The sequence below is a fragment of the Colletes gigas genome, unplaced genomic scaffold, assembly GCF_013123115.1.
Source record: "Colletes gigas isolate AHSC1104 unplaced genomic scaffold, ASM1312311v1 Colletes_gigas_Sc00013, whole genome shotgun sequence".
Lineage (NCBI taxonomy): Eukaryota > Metazoa > Arthropoda > Insecta > Hymenoptera > Colletidae > Colletes > Colletes gigas.
Genome location: NW_025106642.1, coordinates 7,151,492 through 7,171,662, shown reverse-complemented (window position 1 = coordinate 7,171,662; position 20,171 = coordinate 7,151,492). Strand labels below are relative to the sequence as shown.

Sequence of the window (20,171 nt, the reverse complement as noted above, 5' to 3'; positions counted from 1 at the left end):
TGCCATGGCACTTTCCTGAAAGTCGACGCATTCGTCTCGTCAGGAGATTGAACCTCCTCTTTGCCGTTGGCTTCGATCGCCAAAGCGTCCGGCAATCTCAGCCCAGCAATACCCGTATCGAAGCTGAACATTCTACGATGTCGTTTCGCCTCTTGATTACCAGCGTTCCAATTTCTTGTACCCGGATCACTGACCACGCGACGGTGCTTCCTGTGATGACGATGATGATGATGATGGTGGTGATGGTGATGATGATGGCGATGACGATGCAGTTGTCTCCTGGACGACGACACTGCAGGCTCCAAACAATGCATCCCCGCCACGCGGAACAGAGGATTCGAGTCGAAGTATAACCGATTGTCCACGAAAGGAACGAAACGCACTGTATCCATTATCAACGAACTCTGACAGAACAGTCTCTTTGGGGTTCCCTGGATCGTGGAGGACCGTTCGTCCTGCCGCAGGTTGATCGTCACCTTTCTGCCGCGATACGAGCGGTACGACGTCGGCTGCTGTCTACGAACCAAATGAATCGTTTCATTCGTCGAAGTAACAAGGAAGTCTTGTCAAGTCAGTCCATGAGTTATTGCATAGTTTTGAAGATATCTTCAAGAATGGATTCAACGTAATCGGGACGAAGAAAATGCCAGAGATTAACACGAGTATTACCAAACATCCAAAAGGTCGTGATGAGTATAATATAATAGATATTTTACGTGATATCATGACAACGTAAATTTTATTACTTCACATAGTATTTTAACAATACACTGAGATGGTTCTTCGAACGAAGATGACTAAAACAGGGACCGATGGACTGACTTGACGTATAACAATGTGCAACGAACCTAGAGAAACATGGGTACGACGTTCTGTGTCGTCAGTTGAGCGGATGCTCTCCCCTTGGCATTCTATAGCACTTGTTCCACGCTTCCAGGAGCAACACGCAACTGTGAAACCGGTAGAAGATCAACAGAGGAAGACCGATCCTGGATATGACGCCCCACGCGAGCACCCCGAAGAATCTCAGCTGCAGCTCTTGCGAGATCCAGTTCTGCGTGATCACCGTGTCGAAGGCCCACAAGACAGAATTACTGAACAACAGGAAAGTGATCACCTGCCTGGCGGGTTTCGCTATTATTTGGAAACGAGTTATGCAGGATCGTTTCGACGCCTCTGCTATCAACGTGCTTTGCGCGAAACACTGGATCAGCTGCAATATGGACGCTGTGAGCAACATGATGTGTCTCGCGCGGGTCTCGTCGGGTTCATCCTCCAGTATGGCCAACGAACAGGCGGAAACCACCACCGTGAACACGGAGTAGAGTTGGACGCCAAAAAGGGCCACGTTCGACAATAAACTGTCCAACGCTGCAGGTGCTCTCGTCACCACGGACATTTGCCGGACTTGCATGAGCCCGCTGGCCGTCATCAAACTGCTCAGCGTCAGAATACTGATCAGAGTGCCGCACGTCAACCAGGACAACGTGGTCGACGGAAAGTGCTCGTCCTCTCTCACGACCAGGAATATCAGGATGACTACGATGCCTGCCACCATGCAGAGTATACCCAGGAACAAACCCTTGCTGGAACCATCGCAACCAACCTTGGTGTGACTCGTCAGATCCTTGCTACCGTGAAACTTTTGTTTGTGCGACAATCGATTGCGTCCTACGTTCTGACCCATCACAAAAGTCACTGCAGCAGCTATCAAACTAAAATTGAACAAGATTGTTAGCTTCAATCGTCATAGTGTTGGGATACACGGTTAAATAAATGCCTACCTGAATTGCACGATAAACGGGTAAAGGAATGGCATGCTCGATGTCCACAGCTGCCCAAGAGTATTCGTGTTCAGACATTCTTGGAGGGCAATCACCTGAGAGATTTGTTCGTTCGAAATAGGCTGGTACGGTTGAAAGACGCTTTTATCTGGCGAGGAATGATCTGCAGGAAAAAATGTACGCATTATTCTGTTATAGCATTATCATAGCCGGAGTGAAACTTGGTTCGAATCACTTCCCCCATCGTGGATCACGTCAGGCGTGACTTTTACTTTTACTTCGGCGCTGTTCTTAGATAGAACGTGTATATAAATTAAAAAAATCACTCGAGAACAAACCTCGTAAGTCCCTAGAGTGCCTTATCAAAGACTCTGGGAATCCACGAAGGTTCAACGGGGAAGCAGAATTGTGCAGACCTCGTTGAGCCAGGTGAACAAAGTACGTCCATTCCTGGGCGGAATCCCAGATTACCATTCGAATCCAAACTGCGATGTTCGTGGCGGCCAGATGGATAAATCCGAACCTCGCTGCTAAACCGAATCTTTCTACGAGAACCTACGATAGAAACGTAATCGATGTTCGATCGATTGCAACGATATTTAGCGAGAAGGGACGAAAGTTTATTGAACTCGCCTGCGAGTTGACGAAGAGAAAGTGCATCTGCAGAAACGTGAAGAGCCCGTGGAGAACTGGATGCACAAAGACGACGTCGCTCAAACATTCAGCGCCCTGCATCATCGAGTGCATCGCCATTTCCAGACCGTTGAAAACCAGGGTCGCCAAACCAAAGACTGTAAAAATTGAATGTTAACGCGAGTCTTTCTGTTTTGCAATTTGCAATTGCCCACCAGAGAGTCTCACTCTCGGGAGCAAGACTGTCTAATGGACACCAGACGTAAGGAACTTACGAAGTGCTCCAACCCGAATGTAGAAACTTGTGGGTGCTGTCCTGGATCGCGAGATGTGTGCACGCTTCAACGATCCAAACCTGGTTAAAGACGCGCCACCGAGTTCCGCGTCGTCAACGCCGGTAGCACCGGCACCGAGACTTCCACAGCTGTCCACCAACACCCATATGTAAATACTGATGATCACAGCTATGCTTCCCACGTACAGATACATCAGGAACACGCCCTGCAAAGTAATACAGGGAATCCAGGGTGCATCAAATACCAACGAATACACGGAGTGTTGACGCTGGAAGAGACTTTCCAAGGTTTAACGACTCTTGATACCTGCGGAGCACGCGTTCTCTCGCTGTGTTTGGAACATTGTCCTTCCACTGATAAGAAACGAACCAGTCTTGCTCCGAACGTCGAAAAGGAAACAACTGTTCCTTCGAGGTCAGTCGCGTTTTGGCAATATTTCGAAACTTGTACCGTAGAGTCTCTACAGCGGCTCTGAATTTAATAATTATTTCGTATCCAGTGTTATTTTTCCATACAGTGAATTCAAGTGTTCATAACGCGGAGTGATACGAGTTCACGAGTGCCTCATTATCACGGTAAGTTACCAAATTTTCAACCATCGCTCCGATCAATCCGGTATTCAAGTACATTTATATTGAAATCGACTTTTCTTGGATCGTATGTCTCAATTTCTTAATAAAGCTTAGATAGAATCATACCCCTGAAAGATGCGAAGAAACGGCGCGGAAATGTCTTGGCAAATTACAAAGGCACCAGCAGATTGACTCTATTAACGGATAAAATACGGTTTCAGGTTCATCGTAATTCTCGAGAAGTCATAACGTTCGAGTGATGCACAGCCCGACGAGTTCATCGTGCTCTGAAGCACGCTTGATGATGGTCCAGCCGGGTACAGAAATTGTACCTTCAATTCTCGTAGTTACTGTTACCGTAACCCGTCGGCATCTCGATTCAAACCGATCCATAATTTACTCGAAAAATAGACGCGGCGTACCTAGCTGGACTGAATCAAGCGTAATTACGAATGCCGTTCGATCCAAAAAGACCAGAGTACCACCAGCTGTTTGCTCTTCTGCCGTCGTCCTCAATTGAGCGACGATGATATCTCGCTACGTCGTTGATACAACACGCTGTGCTTCGAGGTACGAAGGTAATTACGCTCGCGACTATAAAACGGACGCTGGATGGATGAATTTTTAACGCGTCGTGTGCTGGATACGTAGACCAGCCTTCGAAAGTCTTGAAAAGTCTTGTCAAAAAACGATGGCAAATAAATCGCCGGGGAAAAAGATTATTTAAAATTTAGAAATTGCCCCAAGACTTCTAAATTACCGTGGTATCATAATTCGCGTGCGTTTCACATCCGGTAGCTTACATTACTGGAATCATATATTCTCGTAATAGAATATAAGTCTCATTTATCTTCATTTTCTTACAAATTTTCTTGTCTTATGCTATCTTTCTGTTTGTCTTGTTTATTAATGACTAACATTTACTCATGGTTCTCAGTTTGTCACGGCCATTTTTCCTTATTCGATAAAATAAATGTACTATTTTCTTATTAAGAAAGAACGTAAGGACGTGCCAGTTAATATAGAAATGTATTGCATGTTTTCGTAGTCAGAATGATTTTTATAATATCGTATTCGATGGTCAAGTAACAGCAACGTCGGACAGAAATGTGCTAACGGTTGTAGTTAAACGTGGACTTTATTGTAAATGTGCCTTTGGCGTACCGTTACGCTACCGTGACGACTGTAAAAAATGCTAGATAAAACGATCGTAAAGTCTTCGAACTGGATAAAAACTCGTGGAATTTTATATCTGTCTGCCAAACGCGTACGCACATGCTAAAGCTTATTTCAAAGGCTTTAACTTTATTTAAACCTTCGAAGATTGCGATAAAAAGATCGTAAGGATTTAGAAAATGGATAACAGGTCAGTATTCTCCACGTTTCTTAGGTAATCGATTGCATGAATTGTTGTATGAAGCTCCATTAGATGTTGTGATTTATGCATGACGGCGTCGTCCTATTTCAGCGAAGTAGCCAGTGGACAAACGATTTTCTAAAAGATGGATGGGTCTTGCAGGATATATTGCCTGGATTTTTAGTTTTAGGGTCGCTCGAAGACATTCATTTATTTAACCATCACTATCTGTGCTGAGAAGTATTTCTGTACCGTGTACGAGTAGATTACTAATCCCAAAAGATACCTTCAATAATTTTTGTTCGATCGTTGAACATACATTGCGTACGTCCTTCGAGGAAATTCGTGTAAAATCCACTTAACAATGACACGTTAAAACGAAAGTAACTAATGAATTATGCGCAATGGGTCATAAGTTACATTTGCTTTCGCTTTTCCAAACGAATGTGGCATTTTCATTCCTGTGGTTATCTAAAGGTCAGGCTGTCATGTATGAATGAATTACCTTTCCACAAGCCACAAGAATTATGGTTACACAAACATCAATCGATTTCCAAATTTACAACAAGGTCCGAGTTGCCAAGATTATCTTAAATTTTAAAATTACAGTTCGTAGCTTTCCTTTATCTCGCGTGAAAGCAGACATGAAGATAAATACAGCACATATTGCACAGTAATATGAAAGGTCAATCGGAGTCAGCAATACAAAGATACAAGAAGGATCTGGTACACGCTGGAAGCGGAGTTAAACGATGGACTCTCGTACGTAATAATTCTAAAACCTCGTTATATCCTCGTGTGACCTCCAGTACTATTGTATTATACAAGGTGCTTACTTGCAAACTGAGAAGAGGGACAGGCGTGTCCATGACTTCGGCCAAGCACAGAGCGATCATCAGCACCACGATCAGCTGGCCGTAAACGTTCGACAGGACGACCCATAATTGAGAACTATAACAAGCACCATAAAAACGTATCCTCAATTAAATTTGTACCACCTCTTTCAACTCGAAGGTAACTTATCTAATGTCCACCTGTTCGCACTTTTCCCGCGCGTACAAGAAAATAACAGAGAAAAACGCGTGCCATTACATGGAGAAACGGGAACCGACTTTAATTATTCCACTCTAGATCGTTCATAAATTATGCATGCATTTTAACACGTATTAGACGGGGTCACGTTGATTAACGCGTTTTGCTTATTAACCCCGATGATGGACCACGTTTATTTACACGCGTATTTTCTGTTATTAATTGAGATCGACAAATAAATTTCGATAAACGAAATGGACTGAATGTAAATTAAAATTATTGTAGATCTTTAGTCGTTACCGGCGTGATCTTGCTGTATTCGCATTCGTTATAAGTTCAAATGGACTTTTGAGTGGTACTGTATTGTAGGGTGAAAGAAACATTAATCCTAGATTAAGGGGAATGTATAGTAATAGTATGTGGACAGTGTCGAGTCACTACAGTCATGTCTGACTGTATACAGGGTGTTCGGACACCCCTGGGAAAAATTCTTTACCGAAAATACACTGTGTGACCAGAAATGTTTCTATAACTTGACTTTCGTCTTATCTTGGCCTCTAGAATCTCCCCTTAAAATTTTTTTAAACCCTGTATACATCTATTACTTTTTTAAGTTTACAGTTACATTGGGCATTAACTGTTCAAGCGGTTGGTGACCAATGATCCATGATCCATGGCAAGTGGATAGATATGCACGAACTTTCCATTCACCAAATTAAATGAGACGCCTCTCGTATATTCACGATATATGAATATGCTCGAAATGATCGTGTCTTACAAGGGTTCCGAGTGATCCAACAGGTCGTTCGAAGAGCGTGCCCTGGAAAGAATCTTGGAGACCAGGGACTTGGTGGGCGCCGCGGACCTGGTCGCGTCAGGTGGTGCAGTCTCGGTGTCCGTGTTCCTCTCACCCCTGTTAGGGGCACCTCCAGGTGCACCCTCCACGGTGCCCCCCGTTGTGCTTCCCGTTTCGTTCAGGCTGTCCTTGTCGTGTTGCTCATTGCTGGCTGTAACAATTTCGGATAAACGGTGAACGAGTTCGAATGGGTCTCTCATACCGGGCCCCCTAATTATCCACCACTCTCTTGGGCGTTTTAGGCCAGTGGACTGATTTACATACGTGTAACTTTCGCTGGAAGAATTCGCACGTCTGCCCGCCGCGGCGCGATTTAGATTCGATAATTCGTTATTTACAAACCGTAATTCATCGTCGTATGCCACGGATTAAAACAGTAATTGTCAGTTTTCGAATTCGTCGAGCGTTAAGCTATATAGATGACTGAGATAACTCTTAACGTGGGCGTACGATAATCTTAGAAACGTTATTACGCCGGTCCAGACGTCTAATGACCCTATAGAGCTTGAATCAAGCGTCCGAGTAGCTATAAAACAACGATACAGCAGACGTGTAATGTTTTCGAAAGTTCGTCTCACATAATTTCATAATTGAACATACGCGATGCTAATGATATGTCGTGTTCTTCATTTTTTTTTTTTTTTTCTTTTCATTTCATCTAGAACTACCGCGATGATGGGTGCATAGACTCTCCAGATGCGTTAAATCGCCGGTAATTAACGGACGCGCAGAGGCGTGTAATCAATTCCAGGGAAATTTCAACGTGGTTCTTGATGAACACAGATCTGATAGTTATAGCAGGCCTGCGTGTCATTTCTTCGTCGAACATTTTACTCGATTGGTCGACGATCGAGCACAGACGAGAGAAGATCAGAACAAACTGTATTCCATTAAAGATTAGTGTTAGCTCCGTTCCGAGTACATGAAAACTCCATTTATCCGAGCAAGTCGAGAATAGAACGGTAATGCAGACTCATTTGAGTATGCTAATATGTGTCAGTAATTACGAATGTGACCTAGGCCTAGATCTATAGATCTATAGAAAAAAATAATGAAACAACAAGCAAAACTGTATCGTTTTTAGTTGTTCCGAGTGCATCGATGTCGAAGACAATCACGTTTCGTAGAGAAACAATAATGAAATCGCTTATTGAATGTGTTCCAACGCGTAGTCTTCAGTGATAGCGGTCACGTAGTTCCGTCGCGCCATAAACACGTTGTGCCCTACTGTGCGCCAGATCTAGGCGAATCGAAATCGACGGTATAAAAGACGATCGTGGCACTAGACTATAAGTAATGATCCATGACAAATGGAGAGCTAGGATTGTCGAGCGACAACCGGTTTGAAACTGTTCAACGCGCTCCTCCGTACGTCGTGGTATATTCCGTTACTTCCCATGATACCATCTTCTTGCGCGCGTTCCATAGATCATCGGCACTTCCAACAAAATCAATAGTGTTATTGATGGACATCGACGAGCCGCCTTTATGGATTCGTGACCATTGAACGTCCGGCGCGTATGATTACTGAGGTCGAAGGTCGGGGGTCGATATTCGACGCTTATTACACGACGATCGTAACCATTAACGAAGTCGAAAGGCATTGTACGGGACGAGCGAACCGCGAAGCATGTGCTTGATAGATGCGACGCGATGATGAAGGGCCCACAACGGGGTACGAAACGAAAGAAAAATGCATCCAGGATGGCTTCAGGGGGGTCAAAGATGACGGATAAAGCTTTATTGTGCTCGTCGGCGAAGCAGGTTGCGTCGAATAGAAAAATTCGTGCTCGGCGATCGTGGGCAACTGATGGCTCTGAATTATGAGAAAATGATACACTCTCTGTACTTGAGTTACGAGGAAACGATACAATCGAGGGAACTTCTAACCGCTTGTTTTAAAATATGTTAAAGCATCTCAACGGTGCGAATCGTTTTCATCAGCGCACGTGCAGCCGCGTGAATTATTACGCGCGAAAAACGAACGCGCTTGATTTATTGTAATGAACGGCTTAATAAACTAAAGAACGGTTAAAACAGCGCTACGAAAAAATATAACTGTTTGAAAAAGAAACAGTAGTACAGGTAGCTATACGAAATGACTCTGAGTGATATTCACCGTTTAAGAGAAATTCATCTTTTCGCTCGTAAATTCCGTTGTCATGATACTAATAGCACTAATTAGTCGTTAGCTTATGTACGAAATCCTGACCAGTAATGGAATGACGAGTTTCTTAAGGGACATTTAGATAAGTGTACTGTTTTAGTTTGCTTAGTATTCAATTCGAATTTGTGTATATTTTAATAGCTTCAACCTCCTTTAGATTTTTGTTCGTTCTGCCAACTTTCAATACTTATATATCATCTTAGATCGATTACAGGTATTCCGTGCGGTCAAATGTGAAATTCGTGACCCAGCTAGATCGAAAATTAGGTTGATCTACCGTGAATTTAAAGGCTTGCGGTTTATCACGGAGTATAGATCATCGCTACAGAGTCGGAGTTGCAAAAAACGGTGAAACTCGTCCGCTGGTACGAAGATCCAAGGAATTCATCCTCCACGCCATACGTTCACGCAAGAACATAAAACCTCTGAATTTGTAGCTTGTACCGTGAACAACAGCTTCTTATAATTCAGATACTCGATGAGTATCTTCGTATCGAATACATTAATATATTATATAAAGTTGAATTTATATAACTTTCTATTTGAAAGAATTTCGAACGCCCCGAAATTTTGAAATTAACTACGAAACATGATAATCAAAACACAAAACACTGACACTTTCTTCTCTTTGATACACCGAGTATCAACAACATACACGCATCTTCCGACTATTGAATCAAAGATTAAGGATTATCGGTTTGCCACTTGTCACTATAATATCGCTGTTAAACGAGGAGCACAGAAATAAAAGAATAAAATAGTAAAATAAATGTATGATCTGTACGTACCACTAAACTTCGATATTAAACTCGAAGACGCGCATCGCCCCTCTGAATTGGCTTTGCTGACAAAAGTGAAGATAAATTTTTGATAATACGAAAGTGTAACGAGAGAGAAGTCGGAGTTATTATCGAGAAACTTTCGTTTAATTTTCGAGGGGGTAGGTGTTCGTCAACGCCGTATCTAGAAAAGTAATTATCCGGAAACTTCTGCACACCACTGTACCACTAAACTCAGACATTTACCTCGACGTTTCTGTCAAAGGAAGACTATCGTATTCGCGTGTGCACTCGAGTCACCGTTCATGGCGAGCGTTCGAGAGTCTTTTTGCAGCGAAGTGAAAGACAACCATCCGTTTGCAGTTTTCACGGAAGAGCAGGGAGCAAGGGAGAACTGCTCCAGACACTAACACGAAACGGAATGGCTGGGTAACCCAGAACCGTGCAGCGAAGAAGATCGACTGATCTGGAAAGACAAACGGTGGTGGTAGCCACTATGATGAGGACAACGATTATGTCGATGATGATGATGATGATGATGATGATGATGATGATGATCGGAAAAGACGACGACGATGATGATGTCGTTTCTCGTAGCCTCGTTTTCAACCGTCGAACGACAGAAACGATCGTTGAACACGTGCCGCTTAGCTCGCGTTGCTTTTATTTTCGCGCAACATTGCTCGCCAGATTGGAAACAACGCCGGAGACAGAATTATTTTACGGAATTGGAAAACGACCTAGATGCGCCTTGACAGAATTCGAATTGAATAGTCTCGATCGAATAAAGCGCCAGTCCTTTCTGTTTAGTCGGAAATGTTTTACCGTGATGAATGGTTCCATCGTGCTCCTCTTCGTACATAACTGAAACAGTACCGGGGAACTCGATGTTCTGTGAAATTGAAAAATTACCTAGGCCTGATAAAATTGTAATCAAGAAGATGGTACCCACGTGCCTTCTGCTGAAACAATCCTTTTATCCGGATCGAGTTCAATCGTAAGATTATTTTGAGAAAACGCGACTCTAATAACACCGCAGGATTTTACAAAAGTGCACGCCAAAATGCACCGCGCGCGGCTGGCCAAGTTAATTGCAACCCCGAGTTTTATACGTTAATGTGTTAATTGCTCGCCTCTTAGGCCGCGGTAAGGTAATAGGATGACTTATTATCGCATAATTTGCAGTTCGAAGCACGCTATGAGAACGGTGAGACGAACGAAGAGAAAAGTACATTGCAACCACCTGTTGAATGAATTATCGACGCTGTCTATGGTTGGAAGTGTGCAATATCCGTCTATTCGAATTTTTCAGAGGACTAGCCAACGTTGGCTATGATTTCGCATTAGTGATTCCACCATCAGGCTGTTAGAGGGTCCAGGAACTTGATTAGAGGAAACTCCGACGAACCATACCTTTTACGAATCGAAAGGTTGTAATGTTAATCACGAAGTAGCGACCTTAATTTGAAACGATTAACGCCTTGGGCATTACAAGCGTTCAAACTAAAAATCTTCCTCTAGTTAATATACATCTGTGGTAGAATCTATGGGTAGCAATGTTGAATCTCTCAGAACTTTGAGAGATTGCTATTAGCAAACTAGTAATAAAGATATGTAATAGATAATATTCTTCTCGATAATTCTAACGAACTTTTAACCGGTTCCGACCAGTTAGAAAGCCGCGGGATCGACGGAAAATGGATAATACCTTACCACCATCAATAATTGCAAACACCAACACAGGCATAGCTAATGAATAATCGACAGACCCGTTAAGACCTTTCAGAATCGATTCTCTCGAAAGTGAAGTCTCGTACGAAAACATTTTCAATTGATTTTTCCAATGAAAGTTCGAAAGTTATACAAGTCGCATAGTTTCTGGATTGGAACCACCGTGTGCCGGTCACCGGTGACCACCGTGGCAGTCAATGCGTTGATAAAAATCTTATCTGGCCGAATTACGTGTTTCCCGAGAAGCTGATTGCGGTAACATCCCTGCATCGTTGAATACTTATTTTTTTTTTTTCTTTTTCTTTATTCGGAGTTCACCCGTGCGAGACTAATCGACTCATTTTACGGCGCATAAAACTGAACAGATCCGTTACCAACCGAGAAGAATGATGAACGTCTAATTTGATACGCCTCTAATTAAAACGTTTTCCTTGCTCGGGAACGAGAAGCGCGAAACGAAAACGTAGCGCCGTCAGAGACACGGCTATCGGCGTACTTGTGACGCGTGAAATCGTCCCCGAAATTCGTTTTCAGCGGTCAACCGGTTTTCTTGGAATACGAAAGCGGTACCCCCATCCTTTCTTTCGGTCGGGGAAAAATTCATGAAAGTTTGAATGAGTAAAACGACAACGACTCCCGCTCTTCGCGACGCCACGAATCTGCTTTCACGCGATCCGCGTACACCGCACACGTACACGTACTTACAGTGGTCAGTCAGAATACATTTTCCAAACGAAACATTACCCTTTTCCACGGGAAACAATATTTTCCGTTCCTTGCTTTCACACTTTTACTGTGTCCAAGCGCGTCGCGACGCGTTGTTTCGTCCAAAGGTACATAAAATCATTATTACACTAAAATTTTCGTAAATTGGAATCTCCCAATTGCTGTATTAACGAAAGAAAACATCATATTCATCTTAGCAACACTTTCCCTCGCGGTAGCAATATTCTCTTCGCTTCTTGCGTTACGTTGGCGCGTTGGATTGGAAAGATAGCTCTCATTGGAGAACCCTAGACTTAATTTCTGTAGACGGTTCAGAAGTAACCAGGAAACAACGTGTAAAATACGTGATATTTTCTGGAACTTCCATTTTAAAAACCTGTGAGCACAGTTAGAAAATCCATAATTTAATCCTGGATGAAAGGGCACGTTAAATGTTATGTTATCTAACCGACTTAGAGTTTATTCAAAGCGTGTGCGACCGGTGATCGTGCACCATATGGGATGCTGAATCCAGGAAAATCATCCATAACATTTATGACGATGCTAAACGGTCGTTCAAATGGGATTTTACAGTATGTTTATAGTGTATTGCGTGGCGTAAACGCCAAGCATTAAATTGCGTTTAAATCGCCAATTAACGACTAGGAAACGCGCGGCATTCGCAGCATTTAACGCGCTGTATCCAAGTATGTCCTCTCCGGAATCTGCCGATAAACTTGTTCGATGGGTATCTATTTTCATAGCAAGGGTATTGCGTGTTCTTTGTCACTCCTCGAAAACGGTACGTAATATTACTTCACGCGAATTAGGTGTGTTAGTAACGGCAACCAACGTTAACTTCTTCAACGGCCTCGCGGATGACAATCGTTATCCGGCTGAAATCTTTGCAAAAGAAGAAACACGAATATTATCTTCTAATTTACGCGTGACAAATTTGTTCGTTCTAGATTTCTTAGAATAAATGATTCTCGTTTCTTCGTTCGTTGAATCTCCTCACTCTTATTTGCGAGCCCCGATCAATATACTTTTAACGGATGAAAAAGTAAAATACGAATTCATTTCGCGGGGCTGAAAATAATATTTGGATTTCGCCTGATTTTCGCGAAGAAGCTCCGCAAAGTGAAATTTTCAACGAGAAAACACTCGTAAAAATGACGTTCTTACGCGCGACTAATAACGTTTTTCATCTTTATGGCCACTCATGCACATACGTAATTATGCCTGTTGTACTCGAAACCAATAGACGGTCATCGCGTGCCAGCAAAAGTGGATAACTGTACCGAAGAAGCCAGTTACAGAAGCTGCTGGTATGAGACCACGAGATTCGTGTATTCGTCTAACGACTCTAAGTCAGTAATGTGTAGCAACGGCAGAGCTGTCAGGAATTCTTAACGGTGGGCACCATGTGTTGGACAGATCGGTATACCATTCGTGATTAACGATCGCTCTAATAATATCATAGAAACGGAGTCAGAAGTGGAACGAGAAAGTAAAGGGTTCACGGTGACAACGAGCATCGTTCGAACGATAATTCTTTCTCGCTTCTACAAGGTTATTTCAAGGACAACGTTTACTAATATAATAATTCTTCGTTAGTCCGAGCAAGTGGAATTTATAGAGAAAAGTATTATACAGTTTTTGCAAACTTTTATCTTAGCATAGTTTGTATATCGTTGAAGTACACAGGCGATACGAAGGACGAGAAGCCTTTTCTCCACTTTCTTTTCCATGAAACGAAATGCACGGTGTTCGAGTTTTAGCTTTACGCCATTAGCAACGTCATTACGCGGAAAGAACATTTGCTTGTCATGCATCATCGTCGTGACAGCGACCTGAATACCTGGAAATATTTGAACTTTTCAGAATATCGAAGGTATCGAATGGACCGTGAGATCCATTTATAAATAAGAGATTTTCTATGATTAATTAAATATCAAATTCAGACATGATTTTCCTTCGAGTATGAAAGTCATAAAATCGCTCGCTTGGAAAAGTATCTCTGGAGAAACAGTTATTCCATGAGGACATTAAAAAGCCTTATAAAAATGCAGCTCTCTCGTTCAAAACACCGCTTCTTATCTGATCTCGGGAAATCATCGTTCCTTCGGTGTATCTCAATAAAGAAAGTTCAAATACAAAGTCGAAGGAAAAGTATTTTGATCTTATGTTCTTTGAAGCGAAAAACGTTCTTCGTTTATAATACTGCCGGTCGTGAGTATTAGGACACTCGTGAAGTCGAACAATAATCTTTCTCGAGTCATTTTAAAGGCTTAACCTTCTACTTTCACATTCCTGTGTCGAATTTCCTCGACGATCCTTTTACGCTTGCCAATGAGAAAGCGAAGACGATATTATCCGAACAAATGCTTCAAATTCGAACAGTTCCCGAACGATTTTGTACTTGCACCTTCTCTAATTCGGAAACTCGTCGTTGGAATTCGTTGGACCTAGGAAGTCGTTAAGTCTTCTATCAAAGATTAGCGGCACTGAATTTGTACGTTTACGCTATAAAGCGGAAAAACGAGATGGGGGGCGCAAAAACAGCGAAAGTCGAGGTAGCTATCTATTCATTACCGCAGCCTGCTACGATAAAAAGTAATAGTACTGTGAGATCCATGAGAGCTGTTCGACGTATCAACAATATGCGATAAAAACGCGAACGTTCGTGTTTGCAAAAAGTATGCAGCGGAACTTTAGAGTAATAACTAAGATTTTGCCAAATGTAGAACGGTACTTTATCGTTTTCTAACCCTTTGATCTGAATCTCGAAGAACGAAGACTATCTAGCGCCAGACAGACGGAATACCGTTAGACAATGGCGTGAATTAGATATTAGCATCATCGAGTACGCGATCCCGACGAATATTGGTCAGACTAATAAAGACACCTCGCACGTATTCAGACACTGACCAGTGCACGTGTGCCACGTAGTATCTACCGCTAGCCGAGTACTTTTCGTCGGGCGATACCGTACGGCAGCGAACGAAGCCTGATGCATACAAATTCTCGACGTCTTAATAAATGAAACCGTGCCATGTTCAAAGTGTTATACCGTTTTACGGGAGCAGCGTTCTTATCGTACGACAGTCACACCGCAAATACCTACGCAAGTACATCCTTCATGCTAGATATCGTGACAAGGATCTCGTGGTATCCCTTCACCGAAAGCGTCGACGTTCGAACGACTCTATTAGCGGAACAGAATCAATCTCACCCTTCTTGTCCTTCAGCGACGACGTGGACGCGTTGGAGACTTGATCGGGAACGTCCACCGCCCTTTCCTCCTTCCCGGACACGACGCCGCTCATGTTTCCCTCGAACTCGTCCACGATCGTCTTGGACACCTCGTCGCACCGATTGTACTCGATCGTCGTCTCGGTGTTCTCCGTCTGCATCGCGAAATCCTCGAGGCCGGGTATATCGCGAATGTCGGGCACCAGGGTCTCCTCGTCTTCCTCCCTTATCCTCCATTTTGCTCTCTGATGGTGCTCGGTGGCGTTTTGATCGAGCTCGGCAATTTCACTGACGGAATCGACCACCTCCTCGACCAGCTCCTCCTCCTGGAGCATGTACTCCCGTCTTTCGTTGGGATTCTGATAGACTCTGTAGGGTCCTACCAGACCAACGATTCCTCGCGGCACCGAGACGGGCCTCTTCCAATCAGCTTGCAGCTGATCGAACCCTACCGCGTGGCTCGCCTGCATTTCACCGAGATTGAACAGACGTCGCGGTTTCGGTAGCTGCTTGGACGCTATCTGCAACCAACGTTTCAGTTCCTCCTGTCGCGAACGCACCTCCGGCTGTATTTGCCTGGCTTCGTTGATCGACAGCTCCTCGATCGGTTGCAGTTTCCTCTCCGGTACGATCGTTTCCGGCAACTGTACCTTTTTCGGTTTCCTCACCACGCTGTAAAGCGGATCCTCGTCCGCGGAGTCCTGCGACGTAGTTTTGTTCTCGGTCGGTAGCCAGACGTAAGGTAATTCCCTTTGCACGTCTCGTGGTACGTCCCCGTCGTTCCTCCACGGTTTTTCACTTTTCACCGCGCTGATCACCACCACCTTGCTCCTGACAACCGTCGGCACACGACCCGTCGCGGTCTCGTTGCTGTCAAGAACGCTGTAGATCGGCTCGCGAGTCGCGGCTTGGATCCATTTGGGTCTGTTCCTCGGCTTCGTCGAGCACCTGAGCTTCTCGGGATCGATCGTGGCTGTTTTACGTCCTGCGTTCCCCAGGGGAATGCCCGTCAGCTCCGCGACCATCGTGTTCGGGGTTCTGGGCGATCAAATTGTTCACCGGATGTCACGCTCAGATCGTGACGAACATATTAGAAGACCCGATCTCGAAGATCGAAATACCTTTGGGTGCGACTCGGACGTGTTAGCGTTCGAGGAACATCGAGAATTAGTAATTCTCGATCGGGGAATTCCTCCGAAAGCCTACTATAAACAAAGTTTTTGGCAATCACTTGTACACTAAATGAACAAAACGGACGAATAATTTTTAATCGCCTCGCGATCGATCCAAGGATCAGGTGAGACGAAAACTTGTACCACGCTCCGCCACTTTCCGACTAAATGGTATTTTGTAACTTGCCTCAACGAGTGCACCCGATCGGCCACAAAAGGTAAATGTCGTTCGTTTCCTGGCTTTAGTTTTACGAGAAACAATTCCCGTCGACGTGGAGGTGGCTGGAGGTCGATCGTATGGATCTAGCTCTCGTTCGTGACCAGGATGACGAAAAAGATTTCACATCCTCCGTGGCAACGACGGCTTTTACATTTTCTTTCGTGCGGACCCGTCGTGATTTTCCATAAGATACCTCCTGCGGTGCAACGCCTTTGTGGAGAAAAAAATGCATGCATCGCGCAACGTTTATGCGTTCATAATAACTTCTCACGTTCAAGAACGGATTCGTTCTTCGAGAAAACTTAGCATGCAACGATAACGCGGAGGCAAATATCAACGATATCTGATCTTCTCACTGTACGAATTGCTTTTATTACGTTAACACGTACGGTTAACATCGTTTCTCTGCCCGCTGAATAATTCACACGCTTAATGTTAATTTCGGAAATATAGTTTCGGAAATCACACATACAATGGACTGTTACGTCCGACGTTATTGTATGCAATTCTCGCAGATACTTATGTCATTCTGCTGCACCAATTATAATTAACGTCATGCAAGTTGCGATAATTGAATTTCTATTCAATTATATAATTAGATGAGAACATTCTTACGGTTTCGTGAAAGTTTCTCTCTGAACAACGCTCTGAGATTTTTGTAATTTATACTTTTAATGTTATAATGTACACATGTGTCGTGTCATCTCTTGAAAAATGTCATCGGTGTTAAGACAAATAACTTTTAAAAATATGATATTTTGCCCATACTTTGAACTTCGACGCCCAACCCCAAGACACAATATCGTCTCATTTCCAGTCAAGGTATCGCATAACATATGCATTGGAAGGACCAACTGTTGGCATTGCATATTACAAAGGCCCGTTAGCTTTCTACGGAAACCATCTTAAAATAGAAAGACGGCCTTTTCACGCGAGCACCGTACGTCTTCGACTAGCCGTGGTTTCGAGACCCTTTATTCTCCTCATAGAAGCGAAACTGCTTGGGAGAAGAAACGTGAATCTCCAACAGGTGCTAGAGGTCGAAGCATTTCTGCTCGATAATCGCTGGCTATACCGATGTTCCAACGGCAAATTCTTCCACGCTTAGCATTAGGCGAGCGTAAGTATACTACGCTCGGCGCGTAAATAGCAGGACAGTAGTGTACCGCTACAAAAATTGGTAAACGTTGGCCTTTGTAGAAACTCGCGTCGTCATCGCGACGTGAGCTCGTAGAAGGTGTCCGGCAAATCGTGTCAGGGTGTCCAGTAAATCGTGGTATAGCGGTTCGCGAAAGAGGAAATCGCCTGAGAAGCGAACGAAAAAATATAATGCCTAAAAACTACAGCGAATTTGTAAGAACAGCGGAACGAAATCGAACGACCGACCGTGTTTTAACGTTTTTACGATTTACAGTCAACAATGTTCCTTCGAAGCGTTCGTAGACAGCTATTCGAATGCGACTCGAAGCGGTTGAAGTCAGTATTCTTTCGACAATGAAAATGAGAAGAGCTGTCTCGAAGAGCGTTTCCTGTAACTTGTTACTGTTACATCGAGCCTGAAGTGAAAGCCTGCGCGAACGATGGTTGGAATACTTTATTTGCGTTAAAATTGTTTGACGGAAAACCAGCTAGTATCGGAACAATAGTGTCGTGTTCCATCCTACATTTTATTCTGTCGTTTAAATTTTCGTTGTACGTTTCGCGAATACAACGGATACGTGATTTCAGTGTACGAAGAATTATTAAATGCAAGGTAAACATACATTGAAGTCCATGGACGATACGAGGATTTAAATAGTGCACTTCGAAAATTAACTTTTAATATCTCGAAAATCAATGATCAAATACACCGTATATCGCACGTTTTCTCATATCGTATCGCGCTGAAATTTTTTGCACGCGGATTTTTAATAAAGTTGTTCAAACTCAAGGGCGTGTAATTTAATTAAAATTGTGATTTAATCGCGTCGCATGTCTGTTGAAATCGCAGCGTGACGGCGCGTCTAGATCTGCTCTGTTAAAGCCGGTAATTGTTATTCTCGTTTTCTATTTGATAACAAAGCTTTTTTAGATCCGACTCTCGACGTACAATTTCTCTGTTTCTGCCATTGTCTTGAGGGGATATTCTACCGTCAAGCGCGTATTTTTAGATCCTTTATCGTTTTTTTTTTTTTTGACAAAATGCTGTACGACCTTTTTTACCGAAATCGAGGATAAGAAACGATCGACTCTACGTGTTTTTCATTTTAGTTCTGCCCACAACAGGTGAAACCTACGCGATCGAGGATAGTGCAGTACTTAGGAAGACACGCCGTTCTGTCTACATATCTTAGAAATTGAACATCAAAAGACTTTCAGAATGTTCCGCTAAATGCAAACTCTTGCCTGGTTATAAAAGTCAACGACTGAAAGAGCAATTTTTTCAGTGATCGTGACTCGAAGAACGAAAGCATTTTCGTAATATAATCGCGTTTTTAGCGCTTCGAACTCGACGGTAACACCATCGCCCAGGCATTGAAATCACCGACGAAAGGACAGCGGTAGTGCTAACACTGCAATATAATTAGAGAAAGTGTAGTATATTTGGGATACCAAAGTATCTAAAAAACTACCAACATTATCTAATTCGTAATACAACAAATAACAGGTGAGAATTACCTGTTAATCAATGACATTTGCGGCACAATCTGCAGAGAAGTAAAAGAACGTCAATTTACAAGTTCTTCGGCAAGTATTCAATTGTTGCAATCATAGTTAATGTATGCAGAAACTTTACAGCAAATTCAATCTACTTATTTGCATATTAATTCTATAGTTTCGTGCCAATTTTACGATCATTTCGATAATACACAATCCCCTTTCGATATTAGCGATCGCAATTATTTCATTTATATTGCATAGTACACGTGGAGTACGGTGATTATATTTGTACGTGTCCTTTTTCAACTTGGCCAACGAGAAATTCACTTCCACGTATCGAACGACGAGGAACGAACGAGTGTTTCGGTACATTGATTTGACAAAGCCCATCGATCGCGCACGAGTGAACAGAAATTCTGAAAACAAGAGCTGAAAAGAAGCAACCGTGAGCAGACGCCGTATAATGAACAGAATTCACTCTAGCCCGGTCATTTTCACTTCCGTGGAAAAGAAAAGGGAAAGTACGCGTCGTTTCAGAACAAGAAACCGTGCTTTACCAAACGTGTACAACGGTCAGAAAAAAAAAACACGTGATCGTTTGTTCAAACACGCTTTAAAGCAAATAATTCTCATTAGATAGCTAGGAACATTTGAGTTTTATTGTTTCCTGGGGATCTAACACCTAGAATAATTAACAAAATGATTGGAATCTCACTTGACTTTCCGGAGTTGCATTCCTGGATAGGTTGAAGGGTTCGGGGCATCGTAAAATCAGACTAGTTGCTTTTTCACACGACGGAATGACAGTCCACCGGCACTGTTGCTTACGGAGCGTGTCATAAAGACGCTAAAATTTATTTAAGTTCAACTTATCGCGTAGATCACTCGATCCCTGGCCCAAACGAATACTGGCGAACGGCGGTCACATCTTCCTCGAAATTCTGCTTGAAGAGTTCCACGAATTTTTGCGTA

The 20,171-nt window shown here is 43.2% G+C and overlaps 1 protein-coding gene across 1 annotated transcript; it reads right to left on the bottom strand.

Moving 5' to 3' along the window:
- Positions 1-380: 380 nt before the first annotated feature.
- Positions 381-16,192, bottom strand: LOC122399424 (proton channel OtopLc-like). Its single transcript, XM_043400101.1, has 9 exons — positions 15,148-16,192; positions 6,453-6,681; positions 5,479-5,593; positions 2,693-2,918; positions 2,418-2,575; positions 2,123-2,339; positions 1,785-1,947; positions 849-1,715; positions 381-516 (listed from the first exon to the last, which is right to left on the bottom strand). Exons 1-8 carry the CDS (start codon positions 16,190-16,192, stop codon positions 881-883), a joined length of 2,988 nt encoding a protein of 995 aa, XP_043256036.1. The 3' UTR covers positions 381-516; positions 849-880.
- Between the last annotated feature and the right edge of the window lie 3,979 nt (positions 16,193-20,171).